The sequence below is a fragment of the Anomaloglossus baeobatrachus genome, chromosome 7 (assembly GCF_048569485.1).
Source record: "Anomaloglossus baeobatrachus isolate aAnoBae1 chromosome 7, aAnoBae1.hap1, whole genome shotgun sequence".
Classification (NCBI taxonomy): Eukaryota; Metazoa; Chordata; class Amphibia; order Anura; family Aromobatidae; genus Anomaloglossus; species Anomaloglossus baeobatrachus.
This window is the reverse complement of record NC_134359.1, coordinates 43114586-43129109: the sequence shown is the minus strand read 5'-3', so window position 1 is coordinate 43129109 and position 14524 is coordinate 43114586. Positions and strand designations below refer to the sequence as shown.

The window sequence follows — 14524 nt, the reverse complement described above, 5'->3', positions numbered from 1 at the left end:
TTAAAATTTTGCTTGTAAGATTAGTTTCATATTCTCATTCTTAAAGGGTTTTTGTTTGTTTTCCCTAGGAGAGTAACACAGAGAAGAATCAGCAGTGTGTGTTTTTTCTCAATGATCCCAAATCATCATTTGTTGGAACATGGGACTTCACCGCCTGTTCAGATCAGCAATATGTGTCAGTCTGCCAAAAACCTGCAGGTAGGGAAAACATTTTTAATGCATTTTAAGAGGGATAAAAATTGGTGATAAACGAACACTACCATGCTCAGGTGCTCGGTACTCGTATCTAGTGATGAGCGAGCACTACCATGCTCAGGTGCTCGGTACTCGTATCTAGTGATGAGTGAGCACTACCATGCTCGGGTGCTCAGTACTCGTAACTAGTGATGAGCGGGAACTACTATGCTCGGGTGCTCAGTACTCGTAACTAGTGATGAGCGGGAACTACTATGCTTGGGTGCTCAGTACTCGTAACTAGTGATGAGTGGGCACTACCATGCTCTGGTGCTCAGTACTCGTAACTAGTGATGAGTGAGCACTACCATGCTCTGGTGCTCAGTACTCGTAACTAGTGATGAGCGGGCACTACCATGCTCGGGTGCTCAGTACTCGTAACTAGTGATGAGCGGACACTACCATGCTCGGGTGCTCAGTACTCGTAACTAGTGATGAGCGGGCACTACCATGCTCGGGTGCTCTGTACTCGTATCTAGCGATGAGCGAGCACTACCATGCTCAGTACTCGTAACTAGTGATGAGCGGGCACTACCATGCTCAGGTGCTCAGCACTCGTAACTAGTGATGAGCGAGCACTACCATGCTCGGGTGCTCAGTACTCGTAACTAGTGATGAGCAGGCACTACCATGCTCGGGTGCTCGGTACTCGTAACTAGTGATGAGCGGGCACTACTATGCTCAGGTGCTCAGTACTCGTATCTAGTAATGAGCGAGCACTACCATGCATGGGTGCTTAGTACTGGTAACTAATGATGAGCGAGCACTACCATGCATGGGTGCTTAGTACTCGTAACTAGTGATGAGCGGGCACTACAATGCTCTGGTGCTCTGTACTCGTAACTAGTGATGAGCGGGCACTACCATGCTCTGGTGCTCTGTACTCGTAACTAGTGATGAGCGGGCACTACCATGCTCGGGTGCTCAGTACTCGTAACTAGTGATGAGCAGGCACTACCATGCTCAGGTTCTCGTATGTAGTGAGGAGTGAGCACTACCATGCTCAGGTGCTCGGTACTTGTGACAAGCAGTTGGATGCTCACATGGGCCCAACTCGAGTAGCCGAGTATAATGGAAGTCAATGGGGGACTAGTGCATTTTTTGGAAGATTCCCCGAAAAATGCTCACGTTCCCCATTGACTTCCATTATACTTGATTACTTGAGTCGCGCCCATCTGACTATCTAACTGCTTGTTACAAGTACCGAACACCTGAGCATGGTAGTGCGCGCTCCTCACTAGTTACGAGTCCAGAGCACCTGAGCATGGTAGTGCCCGCTCATCACTAGTTACTAGTACTGAGCACCCGAGCATGGTAGTTCCCGTTCATCACTAGTTACTAGTACCGAGCACTTGAGCATGGTAGTGCTCACTCATCACTAGTTACCAGTACTGAGCACCCAAGCATGGTAGTGCCCGCTCATCACTAGTTACGAGTACTGAGCACCCGAGCATGGTAGTGCCCGCTCATCACTAGTTACGAGTACTGAGCACCCGAGCATGGTAGTGCTCACTCATCACTAGTTACTAGTACCGAGCACTTGAGCATGGTAGTGCCCGCTCATCACTAGTTACCAGTACTGAGCACCCAAGCATGGTAGTGCCCGCTCATCACTAGTTACGAGTACCGAGCACCCGAGCATGGTAGTGCCCGTTCATCACTAGTTACTAGTACCGAGCACCCGCGCATGGTAGTGCCCGCTCATCACTAATAAAAATTTATACATGCTTAGGTAGAAACATAGTAATTATTGCATATTTTGTGTGTAGTATTAGATATTGATTGACTTCAAACATTCCCGCTAAAGTCACATCGGTCTCTATTCTCACAATTGGCGGTGTGGTCGCACATTCATACACCTCAACGTGTTTAGGGCATCTGTAAGAAGCTTAAAATATAAGTATAGGAGGAAGATTTTTTTTTTTTTTGTGCGTTTTTGTTTTTTTAATGTACATATATAATATTCAAATTGTCTCTCCAGGACTAGAGACAAACTCTAGCGCAGCGACACCTATTGGAAGTAGCGATCCTAAAAGTTAAATGTGGATTTTTAACAACCCTTTACATATAACTTAGGATATATGCCAGATCAGAATCCCAATTTGCAGACACGTTGTTTTGGGGTGCTTGCCCCTCGTCAGTGCAAAGTATGGGGTGTCTGATCTGGCTCATGAGAAAGCTATGTGGGGATCACGGGGGAACACTATTCTCCTTATGGAGACTTTGCAAGCCAGTCTGGCTGCTTTAATATGTATTATATATTATATATCTTTTTTAGATCAGGCCGGCACAACTGCGCAGACTGTGGTTCCAGAAGAAATAGAGTATAAAGAGCGAAAGTATAGGATTATTAAAAAAAATATGACCTGGTACGAAGCGGTGTCTGAATGCAGAAGCAAAAATATGGAGCTGGTCAGTATAACGGATCAGTACCAGCTCTCCTTTCTCACAGTCACTGTTAGCCAAGTGGGCCGGCCGATGTGGATAGGACTCTCCAGCCATGATGTAAGTTTTTCAGTTTTTTATTATTTCTTTAGATTGCATTTCATGTGCACTTTCTGTAATTCTGCTGATTATTGATGTGTTACAATGTATCAGGATGGAATCCACTACCGATGGCTCGATGGCAGCCTGGTCACTCTGAATCGATGGTCGACAGATACTCAAGAGGAGGATTGCACTCTTATTTCTTTAGAGGGGACTTGGAAAACTGAGACCTGTGACATCCAGCTTCCTGGGGCAATTTGTCATATTCCACCAGGTAAGTTTTTGCCGAGGGTAATGTCTGCCTATGAGCGGGGGAACCTGCGACAATTCTTTCTTGGGTTCCCCATTGAGGGACGCAGGAGACTATGGGGGTATGCCGCTTCCACCAGGAGGATAGCACCAAGGGGCTCCTCCTCGGCAAGCTACACCCACCCAGGCATATCATTGCTATAACCTACGCACAAGGGCCCTTTGCTCTCAGTGTCCGTCTCTATCTGTACCTGTGACCTCACCATTGAATAAATACTTTAAATTTTAAAATTTAATCTTTAAAGGTTTTCAACTTCTGTATTGAGGTTATGAACCGCTCTATTTAATGACATAAACCAGAGATTTTGAAAATGGTGAGAAATTGAAATGATATCAAAAAGTTGCAAAACAGGACGGCACCACGTACACCTCAAAATGGGATTATTTGGGGGTTCTACAGTCTCAGGGAAGGGTAAACTTCAGGGAGGGTAGATTGGAAAGCATCTACAGTCTCAGGGAGGGCGGACTGGAAAGCATCTACAGTCTCCGGGAGGGCAGACTGGAAAGCATCTACAGTCTCCGGGAGGGCAGACTGGAAAGCATCTACAGTCTCCGGGAGGGCAGACTGGAAAGCATCTACAGTCTCCGGGAGGGCAGACTGGAAAGCATCTACAGTCTCCGGGAGGGCAGACTGGAAAGCATCTACAGTCTCCGGGAGGATAGACTGGAAAGCATCTACAGTCTCCGGGAGGGCAGACTGGAAAGCATCTACAGTCTCAGGGAGGGCAGACTGGAAAGCATCTACAGTCTCCGGGAGGGCAGACTGGAAAGCATCTACAGTCTCCAGGAGGGCAAACTGGAAAGCATCTACAGTCTCAGGGAGGGCAGACTGGAAAGCATCTACAGTCTCCGGGAGGGCAGACTGGAAAGCATCTACAGTCTCAGGGAGGGCAGACTGGAAAGCATCTACAGTCTCCGGGAGGGCAGACTGGAAAGCATCTACAGTCTCCGGGAGGATAGACTGGAAAGCATCTACAGTCTCCGGGAGGGCAGACTGGAAAGCATCTACAGTCTCCGGGAGGGCAGACTGGAAAGCATCTACAGTCTCCGGGAGGGCAGACTGGAAAGCATCTACAGTCTCCGGGAGGGCAGACTGGAAAGCATCTACAGTCTCCGGGAGGGCAGACTGGAAAGCATCTACAGTCTCCGGGAGGGCAGACTGGAAAGCATCTACAGTCTCCGGGAGGGCAGACTGGAAAGCATCTACAGTCTCCGGGAGGGCAGACTGGAAAGCATCTACAGTCTCCGGGAGGGCAGACTGGAAAGCATCTACAGTCTCCGGGAGGGCAGACTGGAAAGCATCTACAGTCTCCGGGAGGGCAGACTGGAAAGCATCTACAGTCTCCGGGAGGGCAGACTGGAAAGCATCTACAGTCTCCGGGAGGATAGACTGGAAAGCATCTACAGTCTCCGGGAGGGCAGACTGGAAAGCATCTACAGTCTCCGGGAGGGCAGACTGGAAAGCATCTACAGTCTCCGGGAGGGCAGACTGGAAAGCATCTACAAATAAGAAAGCCGCGGAGACACCATCACGTGTTTCTCAACGCTGGCAGAAAACTAGCCAGGTCTTTCACCGGGAAGGAACAACCACGGGAAGGGCAGTCTCGAGTCAAGGAGACCACCTATACCAAACATGGTATCCATCCACAGACAGCCGTTTCGGGGTATTAGCAGGGGGCAATGCTCTAGAATCACTGCGTTGAGAAACACGTGATGGTGTCTCCGCAGTGGATATGTTGATCTCCCTAAGGTCAACAATTCTTGCTTAAGTAGTCTTATACTAGGCATTGCCCCCACTAGCCAGATTCCTACTCCACACTGATGAGGGGCAAATACCCCGAAACGGCTGTCTGTGGATAGATACCATGTTTGGTATAGGTGGTCTCCTTGACTCGAGACTGCCCTTCCCGTGGTTGTTCCTTCCCGGTGAAAGACCTGGCTAGTTTTCTGCCAGCGTTGAGAAACACGTGATGGTGTCTCCGCGGCTTTCTTATTTGCATACTTCCCAGGGGGCAATGCTCTAGAATCACTGCGTTGAGAAACACGTGATGGTGTCTCCGCAGTGGATATGTTGATCTCCCTAAGGTCAACAATTCTTGCTTAAGTAGTCTTATACTAGGCATTGCCCCCACTAGCCAGATTCCTACTCCACACTGATGAGGGGCAAATACCCCGAAACGGCTGTCTGTGGATGGATACCATGTTTGGTATAGGTGGTCTCCTTGACTCGAGACTGCCCTTCCCGTGGTTGTTCCTTCCCGGTGAAAGACCTGGCTAGTTTTCTGCCAGCGTTGAGAAACACGTGATGGTGTCTCCGCGGCTTTCTTATTTGCATACTTCCCAGGGGGCAATGCTCTAGAATCACTGCGTTGAGAAACACGTGATGGTGTCTCCGCAGTGGATATGTTGATCTCCCTAAGGTCAACAATTCTTGCTTTGGAAAGCATCTACAGTCTCCAGGAGGGCAGACTGGAAAGCATCTACAGTCTCCAGGAGGGCAGACTGGAAAGCATCTACAGTCTCCAGGAGGGCAGACTGGAAAGCATCTACAGTCTCAGGGAGGGCAGACTGGAAAGCATCTACAGTCTCAGGGAGGGCAGACTGGAAAGCATCTACAGTCTCAGGGAGGGCAGACTGGAAAGCATCTACAGTCTCAGGGAGGGCAGACTGGAAAGCATCTACAGTCTCCGGGAGGGCAGACTGGAAAGCATCTACAGTCTCCGGGAGGATAGACTGGAAAGCATCTACAGTCTCCGGGAGGGCAGACTGGAAAGCATCTACAGTCTCCGGGAGGGCAGACTGGAAAGCATCTACAGTCTCCGGGAGGGCAGACTGGAAAGCATCTACAGTCTCCAGGAGGGCAGACTGGAAAGCATCTACAGTCTCCAGGAGGGCAGACTGGAAAGCATCTACAGTCTCAGGGAAGGCAGACTGGAAAGCATCTACAGTCTCAGGGAGGGCAGACTGGAAAGCATCTACAGTCTCAGGGAGGGCAGACTGGAAAGCATCTACAGTCTCAGGGAGGGCAGACTGGAAAGCATCTACAGTCTCAGGGAGGGCAGACTGGAAAGCATCTACAGTCTCAGGGAGGGCAGACTGGAAAGCATCTACAGTCTCAGGGAGGGCAGACTGGAAAGCATCTACAGTCTCAGGGAGGGCAGACTGGAAAGCATCTACAGTCTCAGGGAGGGCTGACTGGAAAGCATCGACAGTCTCGGGGAGGGCAGACTGGAAAGCATCTACGTTCTTTCCCCTATCCTCCTACTTTTCTCAATGCTAATTGTTTTTCATAAATATTTTACAGAAAAAACGGCAACCAACCACACAGACTGTCCTCATACAGTCGGGAGCACCGTATGGATTCCGTACAGAAATAGCTGCTATGCTTTTCTTTTAAAACACAGAAGATGGGTGCCAAGTCCCTCAAAATATATCTGCCACACACTCCGTATGTATCGTTGATTTTTTTTTTTTGTCTTTTAACTCTTCTAGTGACTCTGAAATGCCCCAAAAAAATTTCTAAATGACTTGATATACTGATTGTCAGCTTACCGGATGCATTCTCTTACAGACCAGGATGCCTATGTCCTGAGCATCAGAGATGAGGATGAAAATACGTTTGTTTTCAACCATCTACAGCCGTACGCCGACCTGGCCAAGGGGGTTTGGTTGGGACTTCTTTATGATAGCAGTGGTAAGTCTTGATCATTATCATTAAGACCTGAAATTTTTGATCGGTTTATAACAAAACTGCAACACTGCCAAATACCTACCGGATAATTCTGGTGTTTACCATAAAGGTATTTAAAGGGTTAATGCAACTTTTTTAAACTTTTATCATGTTATAGTAAAACATTAGAAATTCTGATCTGTGGGGTTCAGGTGCGGAAACGTCCACCATCTGCAGAAATAGCTCTTTTGGGGTATACAGGGTTAGCTAAAGACGGACTCATGGATTTACTATTTGCCTAGAATGGAGTCGGGAAAACATCTACAGTCTCAAGGACGGCAGATTGGAAAGCATCTACAGTCTCAGGGAGCGCAGATGGGAAAGCATCTTCTTTCTCAGGGAGGACAGATGGGAAAGCATCTACAGTCTCAGGGAGCGCAGATGGGAAAGCATCTTCTTTCTCAGGGAGGACAGATGGGAAAGCATCTTCATTCTTAGGGAGGGCAGATGGGAAAGCATCTACAGTCTCAGGGAGGGCAAATGGGAAAGCATGTACATTCTTAGGGAGGGCAGATGGGAAAGCATCTACATTGTCAGGGAGGGCAGACGGGAAAGCATCTACATTGTCAGGGAGGGCAGACGGGAAAGCATCTACATTGTCAGGGAGGGCAGACGGGAAAGGATCTACATTCTCAGGGATGACAGATGGGAAAGCATCTACATTCTTAGGGAGGGCAGACAAGAAAGCATCTACAGTCTCAAAGAACAGATGAGAAAGGATCTACAGTCTCAGGGAGGGCAGACAAGAAAGCATCTACAGTCTAAGGGAGGGCAGATGGGAAAGCATCTACAGTCTCAGGGAGGGCAGACGGGAAAGAATCTACATTCTCAGGGAGGGCAGATGGGAAAGCATGTACATTCTCAGGGAGGGCAGACTGGAATGAATCTACATTCTCAGGGAAGGCAGACGGGAAAGCATGTACATTCTCAGGGAGGGCAGAAGAGAAAGCATCCAGATTCTCAGGGAGGGCAGAGAAAACAGGCTTTAGAAAAGGAGGAAAGCACATTAAGGGGAATTAGGTGCAGGGTAGAAGCTGTGCTGATGTATGAGTCAATAATTTCTCAGCAACCTACATATACACACAGACCTTGCATCCAGCCTATATTAATGAGAGTGACACTCCCTCAAGAGAAAATGTTGAAATTTTGATCAGGCTGAAAATTGCATATCAGGGGGTCTGAAAATGAATGAAACCTAGTGGAATTTTATTAATTAAATATACCCAGTAATATTTGCATTTCCAAAGTGTCCATAGAATCGGTACTAATCTCACAATGTTTTGTTTTCTTTCCCAGCCAATGGTTTGCGCTGGCATGACCAGACCTTCGTACAATACTCCAACTGGAGAGAGGGGCGACCAAATGTGACAAACGACAGCTTTTATGCTGCTATGAGAATTGATGGATTTTGGGATATTTATTCAAATCCATCGGATTTTCAGTTGTTATTCCTTCAACAACACTCTCTTGTGGCCTGCAAAATTGAGAAAGGTAACTCCGCCAGTGTTTGTATCCATATGTAGATGAAGTTGTGTAAAACCAAAACTAATAAATAAAACTAATTATTTATGAAATAAAAATTAAATTTTAAACACATTTGGACGTGATGCTGGAAGAATATGACCTACCAGGAGCCTAAGGTAACATTTAATGTTGATTTCACCCCTTAAGGTTCTAATCAAGATTACATTTCGCCAATGCCGACCGCTGTCCCCTATCAAAATTCGACATATTTTGTTGTAAAGAAGAAACTTACCTGGTTTGAAGCGGTGAAGGAATGTAGACAGAGCGGCGGGCACCTGGCCAGTATTCACACGGAGCACCAGCAGTTGTTTGTGGAGCATATTCTCAGGCATGATGGGTTTGCACTGTGGATTGGACTGTGGAATAATGAGGTGAGTAACTCCAATCCCAAAATACAGCCAGCGGGGAACCGACCAATCACTGCGGGTCTGTGGGTAGTTTATTCTTTATAAAGTGTGATAAACATGTTTGGACATTTTACTATATATACGTTTGGCTGATAGGGGTCCAGTATGGAGTGGTCGGACGGGACCGACATCAACTATGCATCTAAGTACTTGTCTAAAAAGCTCAGCCTTGGAAACTGTATATATCTGGATACAAAAGGAGAGTGGAACATAAAGAATTGTAGTGAACCTCAAGAGGGTGCAATATGCTATAAAGAAACATCTCCAGGTAAGTTGTAATTAGGGAACATTAATGAAATGATAAAAAATAGGGTGGCACGGTGGCTCAGTGGTTAGCACTGCAGTCTTGTGGTGGCTCAGTGGTTAGCACTGCAATCTTGTGGTGGCTCAGTGGTTAGCACTGCAGTCTTGTGGTGGCTCAGTGGTTAGCACTGCAGTCTTGTGGTGGCTCAGTGGTTAGCACTGCAGTCTTGTGGTGGCTCAGTGGTTAGCACTGCAGTCTTGTGGTGGTTCAGTGGTTAGCACTGCAGTCTTGTGGTGGCTCAGTGCTTAGCACTGCAGTCTTGCAGCGCTGGGGTCCTGGGTTCAAATCCCACCAAGGACACCATCTGTAAGGAGTTTGTATGTTCTCCCCGTGTTTGCGTGGGTTTCCTCCGGGTTCTCTGGTTTCCTCCAACACTCCAAAGACATACAGATAGGGACTCTAGATTGTGAGGCCCAATGGGGACAGTGTTGCCAATGTATGTAAAGCGCTGTGGAATTAATAGCGCTATATAAATGAATAAATTATTATTATTATTTATTATTATTATTTATTATTATAATAGTAGTTTTTTTTTCCCTGTGTGTAATATAGTAAAATGGAGGGTGTCCTTCAAAACTACAACATGAGGGCCTCAAATGGCTAGATCTATGGAAAAACAAAAAGTTATGGCTCCTGGAGGAAGGGGAAGGAAAAAAAATAAAAGATTGAGAATGGAATAAAAGATTGCAGCTGTTCTTTGCACATTTCACTACAATAATAGCTGATAATAGACTATAGTAATGTTTATTTTTTACACATTTTCTTTTGTTTTATAGTACAATCGACACTTGATAGTAAAGAAGAGCTGTGTCCTCACACTCCCGGTGAAGGGCACTGGGTCCGCCACAAGGATTTCTGCTATGGTTTTGATTTAAAAATTTACAACTACGCTGTGTATAATAATACGGAGGCCAACAAGATGTGTCAGACTGTGGGTACGTCCTATACTGTAGGTGTGCTTGTGTCAAAATGTAAGACCCCGCCCCCCCCACCCTAGACAAATGTGTGTCTGTGTGTGTGTATATAAAGACACACCAAATGGATTTGGAATCTGACGTAGGTTCATAATACAAGTGATGGAATAACGAGAAATATGTAATAGAATATTTCTTTATCGTTCCTATGGGAGACCCAGACATTGGGTGTATAGCTTCTGCCTCCGGAGGACACACAAAGTACTACACTCAAAAGTGTAGCTCCTCCCTCTGAGCTTATACACCCCCTGGAGATCCAGATCTAGCCAGTTTATCGCTTTGTGTTCAGGAGGCATACATCCACACATGCATTCTTATCTGATTTTTCATTTTTGGAAAGAGTTTGAAGAAAAGCGGGTCCAAGTCTGGACCCCTGGCATGTCCCTTCTCACCCCACTGTGTCGGTGGTGCTGTTAAGGTTGATTCCAAGGCTGGAGCCTTACATGCCGTGCTCCTTCACCATCCCTCCTGGGCTCTGGCTTGAAGTGGGAGCCAGCACGGTTCTCCATGCTTGGCAGGAGACCGGTCTCCATCCGCAGCACTTCAGGACCCTGCTGGTCCGGAGCACTCGTCCCCAGGGACTTGGAACCCTGCGTCTCAGCAAGCTAAGTACCTGAGACGTTTATATATTGGGGGGTCCCTGTACTTTATTGTTGTGGGAGAGTGTGCTGAGTGAGTTTTCTGACATTTCCAGCGGGTTCTCTGGCTGTCGCCTGAGAACCGCGCCGATGGTGCCTGCGCGCCGGCCGCACCGCTCAAATTTTAGTCCCCGCCTTCGCCGGAGGCCTACTTTCGGTTTCACTGCCCTCGCATGTCATTCATGCAGAGGGACAGCGCGGCTCTGCCCAGCGGCTGTTCTGCACAGGGGAGGGACACTCCTCACTGGGTACATGTCTCCTCCCCTGTAAGTCTCCTTGGCCCTCCAGATCCCGCTCTCAGAGTAGGTCCCGCCCCCTCTCTTCGCTCCGGCGCCATTTTCTCAGCGTTTTCTCTGCGATTAGCATTGGTCTGCAGCATCCCTGCTGAGGTGCTTGGGGGTCCGGGCTTCGGGATCTGGAGGGCACACAACACCGCTCCAGCGGTCTGGTAAGCCACAACCTCTGGTTGTGGACCTCTGTATATACTCTCTGGGGGTCTTTCTGGCAAGCCCCCACTCCAGCAGCATGTCTCACACGAGGAGCAAGGCTCCAAAGCTGTATTCAGTATGCACTGCATGTAAGCTCCTACTGCCTGAACCCAGCACCTATCCACATAGTGATGCCTGCTCTAACCTGACAATGCCTCAGCCTGGAATCGCACCCCCAGTGGTCTCTCAGGCTGCTCCGGTCCCTGTGGCTGAACCCCCGGCTTGGGTAGAATCCTTCTCTAGGTCAATCTCCCAGTCTTTTGCCGACTCCATGGGACAGCTGTCCCGGACTTTGCTGAACATGCATCAGCCCCCTTCACAGGGTGCCTCTGCTGCTAGGGCTCTCTCAGCGGAGCTCACAGAGGATTCATCATCTGGTCCCAGACCCCGTCCTTTTAAGAGGAGACGCAGGGCTCCCTCTCCTTCCTCGTCCCGCGGCTCTGTTTCAGAAGCTGACTCGCGGGACAAGGAGGATGCCTTTACAGGGGGCTCGGAGGCTAACTCCATGTGCCCCATTCATCTGTCCGAAAGTGACTCAGATGTTAGTGATTTGATTGCGTCCATTAATTCTGTACTGGATCTCAATCCGCCAGTATCAGAGGAGCAACCCTCTCTGGCAGAAAAGCACCAGTTTACCTCGCCTAAGAGGACAAAGAGTGTGTTCTTTAACCACTCCAGTTTTCAGGCCGCTGTGACCAAGCCTAGGACCTGTCCTGACAAACGCTTCCCAAAGCGTGGTTCTGATGACCGTTTTCCCTTTCCACCTGAGGTGGTCAAGGAGTGGTCTCACTCCCCAAAGGTAGACCCCCCGGTGTCTAGACTCTCAGCCCGGACCGTGGTATCAGTGGCTGATGGCACCTCTCTTAAGGATTCCACTGACCGCCAGGTTGACCTTCTGGCCAAATCTGTATATGAGGCGGCAGGGGCCTCGTTCTCCCCAACTTTTGCAGCAGTGTGGGCTCTCAAAGCCATCTCTGCTTCTCTAGAGGATATGCATTCCCTCGCCAGGGAATCTATGCCCGAAATGGTTACCTTAACTTCCCAAGCTTCAGCTTTTTCATCCTATGCCATGTCTGCCATGCTGGAGGCTTCTCACCGCACTGCGGTGGCTTCGGCTAATTCCCTCGCTATCCGCAGGATCTTGTGGCTTCGAGAGTGGAAGGCAGATGCTTCTTCAAAGAAGTACCTTGCTGGACTCCCTTTTGCTGGGTCCAGGCTGTTCGGTGAACAGCTGGATGAAATTATAAAGGAAGCTACTGGCGGGAAGAGTACTTCCATGCCACAAACTAAAACCAGGAAACCTGTCCAGGGCAGGAACCAGTCGAGGTTTCGTTCCTTTCGTTCCTCCAACTGGTCGTCCTCTAAGTCCTCGGCCTAGTCCACTAACTCAGCCAAGGACGAAAAATCCAACTGGCGCACAAAGGCGCGTCCACAGAAGACCGCAGGAGCTGCTGCCACTAAGGCAGCCTCCTCTTGACTATCTGTCCGCGCCAGCAACGTCCTTAGTCGGTGGCAGGCTCTCCCACTTTGGCGACGCGTGGTTTCAACACGTCTCCGATCAGTGGGTGCGGGATATCATCTCCCACGGCTACAGGATAGAATTCTCTTCCAACCCGCCAGACAGATTTTTTTCTGTCAACTCCCCCCTGCTCCAAGGCCGCCGCCTTCTCTCAGGCCGTGGCATCCTTGCAGGCCAACGGAGTAATTGTACCGGTTCCCGCCCGGGAACGGTTCAGAGGTTTCTACTCAAATCTCTTCCTAGTCCCCAAAAAGGACGGTTCCTTCCGGCCCATCCTGGATCTCAAGCTTCTCAACAAGCAAGTTCAGGTGCGTCATTTTCGCATGGAGTCTCTGCGGTCAGTCATTGCCTCAATGACCCAAGGGGAGTTCCTGGCATCCATCGACATCAGAGATGCCTATCTCCATGTGCCAATTGCAGTTTCACACCAGCGTTGGCTACGTTTTGCAATCGGAGAGGAACATTTCCAATTCGTGGCTCTCCCCTTCGGGTTAGCCACGGCCCCTCGGGTATTCACCAAGGTCATGGCAGCAGTGGTTGCGGTTCTGCACCTCCAGGGGTTGGCAGTGATTCCTTACCTGGACGACCTTCTAGTCAAGGCTTCATCCAGCGCAGACTGTCAGCGGAGTGTCTCGCTCACTCTCGCCACTCTAGCCCAATTCGGGTGGCTTTTCAATCTGCCCAAATCCACTCTGACTCCGACCCAGAGGCTCACGTACCTAGGGATGCAGTTCGAGACTCTGCCGGCACTTGTGAAGTTGCCCTTAATCAAACAGCAGTCCCTCCAACTGGCGGTGCGCTCTCTGCTGAGGCCCCGCCGTTATTCTATCAGGCACCTGATGCAGGTACTGGGTCAGATGGTGGCGTCAATGGAGGCTGTTCCCTTTGCCCAGTTCCATCTGCGTCCACTGCAGCTGGACATTCTCTGCTGTTGGGACAAGCGGCCTTCCTCCTTGCACAGGTTAGTGGCTCTGTCGCCACAGACCAGGAGCTCTCTTCAGTGGTGGCTTCGGCTCCTCTCTCTGTCTCAGGGACGCTCCTTCCTGGCCCCGTCCTGGGTGATCCTCACCACGGATGCCAGTCTATCCGGCTGGGGAGCGGTATGTCTCCACCACCGAGCCAAGGGCACTTGGACTCCGTCCGAATCAGCCCTCTCGATCAATGTGCTGGAAACCAGAGCCGTGCTTCTGGCTCTCCTAGCTTTTCACCACCTATTGGCGGGCAAGCACATCCGAGTCCAGTCAGACAACGCGACAGCGGTTGCTTACATCAATCACCAAGGCGGGACACGCAGCCGCCTGGCAATGTTGGAGGTACAACGTATCCTTCAATGGACGGAGGACTCCAAGTCCACCATATCCGCAGTCCACATCCCAGGCGTGGAAAACTGGGAGGCAGATTATCTCAGCTGTCAAACCGTGGACAGTGGCGAGTGGTCCCTGCATCCGGCAGTGTTTCAGTCAATCTGCCGCAAGTGGGGCACTCCGGACGTGGACCTAATGGCATCCCGTCACAACAACAAGGTTCCGGTTTACGTGGCTCGCTCCCACGATCCTCAGGCATTCGCCTCGGACGCTCTGGTTCAAGACTGGTCCCAGTTTCGTCTGTCCTACGTGTTTCCCCCTCTAGCTCTCTTGCCCAGAGTTCTGCGCAAGATCAGAATGGAGGGCCGTCGAGTCATTCTCATTGTTCCGGACTGGCCCAGGCGAGCTTGGTATCCAGACCTGCTCCATCTGTCCGTAGAGGTGCCGTGGCATCTTCCGGACCGTCCAGACCTTCTCTCACAAGGTCCGTTTTTCCGCCAGAATTCTGCGGCTTTCAGATTGACGGCGTGGCTCTTGAGTCCTGGATCTTGACGGCTTCTGGTATTCCTCCTGAAGTCATCTCCACTATGACTCTGGCTTGGAAGT

At 49.5% G+C, this 14524-nt stretch overlaps 1 protein-coding gene across 1 annotated transcript in view; it reads left to right on the top strand.

Moving 5' to 3' along the window:
* Window positions 1–14524, top strand: part of LY75 (lymphocyte antigen 75) — a 153689-nt gene that overhangs the window by 125976 nt on the left and 13189 nt on the right. The window contains 9 exon segments of the mRNA XM_075317259.1: window positions 69–198; window positions 2513–2739; window positions 2833–2995; window positions 6335–6478; window positions 6602–6724; window positions 8057–8251; window positions 8432–8655; window positions 8788–8959; window positions 9772–9930. Coding sequence (XP_075173374.1) covers window positions 69–198; window positions 2513–2739; window positions 2833–2995; window positions 6335–6478; window positions 6602–6724; window positions 8057–8251; window positions 8432–8655; window positions 8788–8959; window positions 9772–9930 — 1537 coding nt within the window.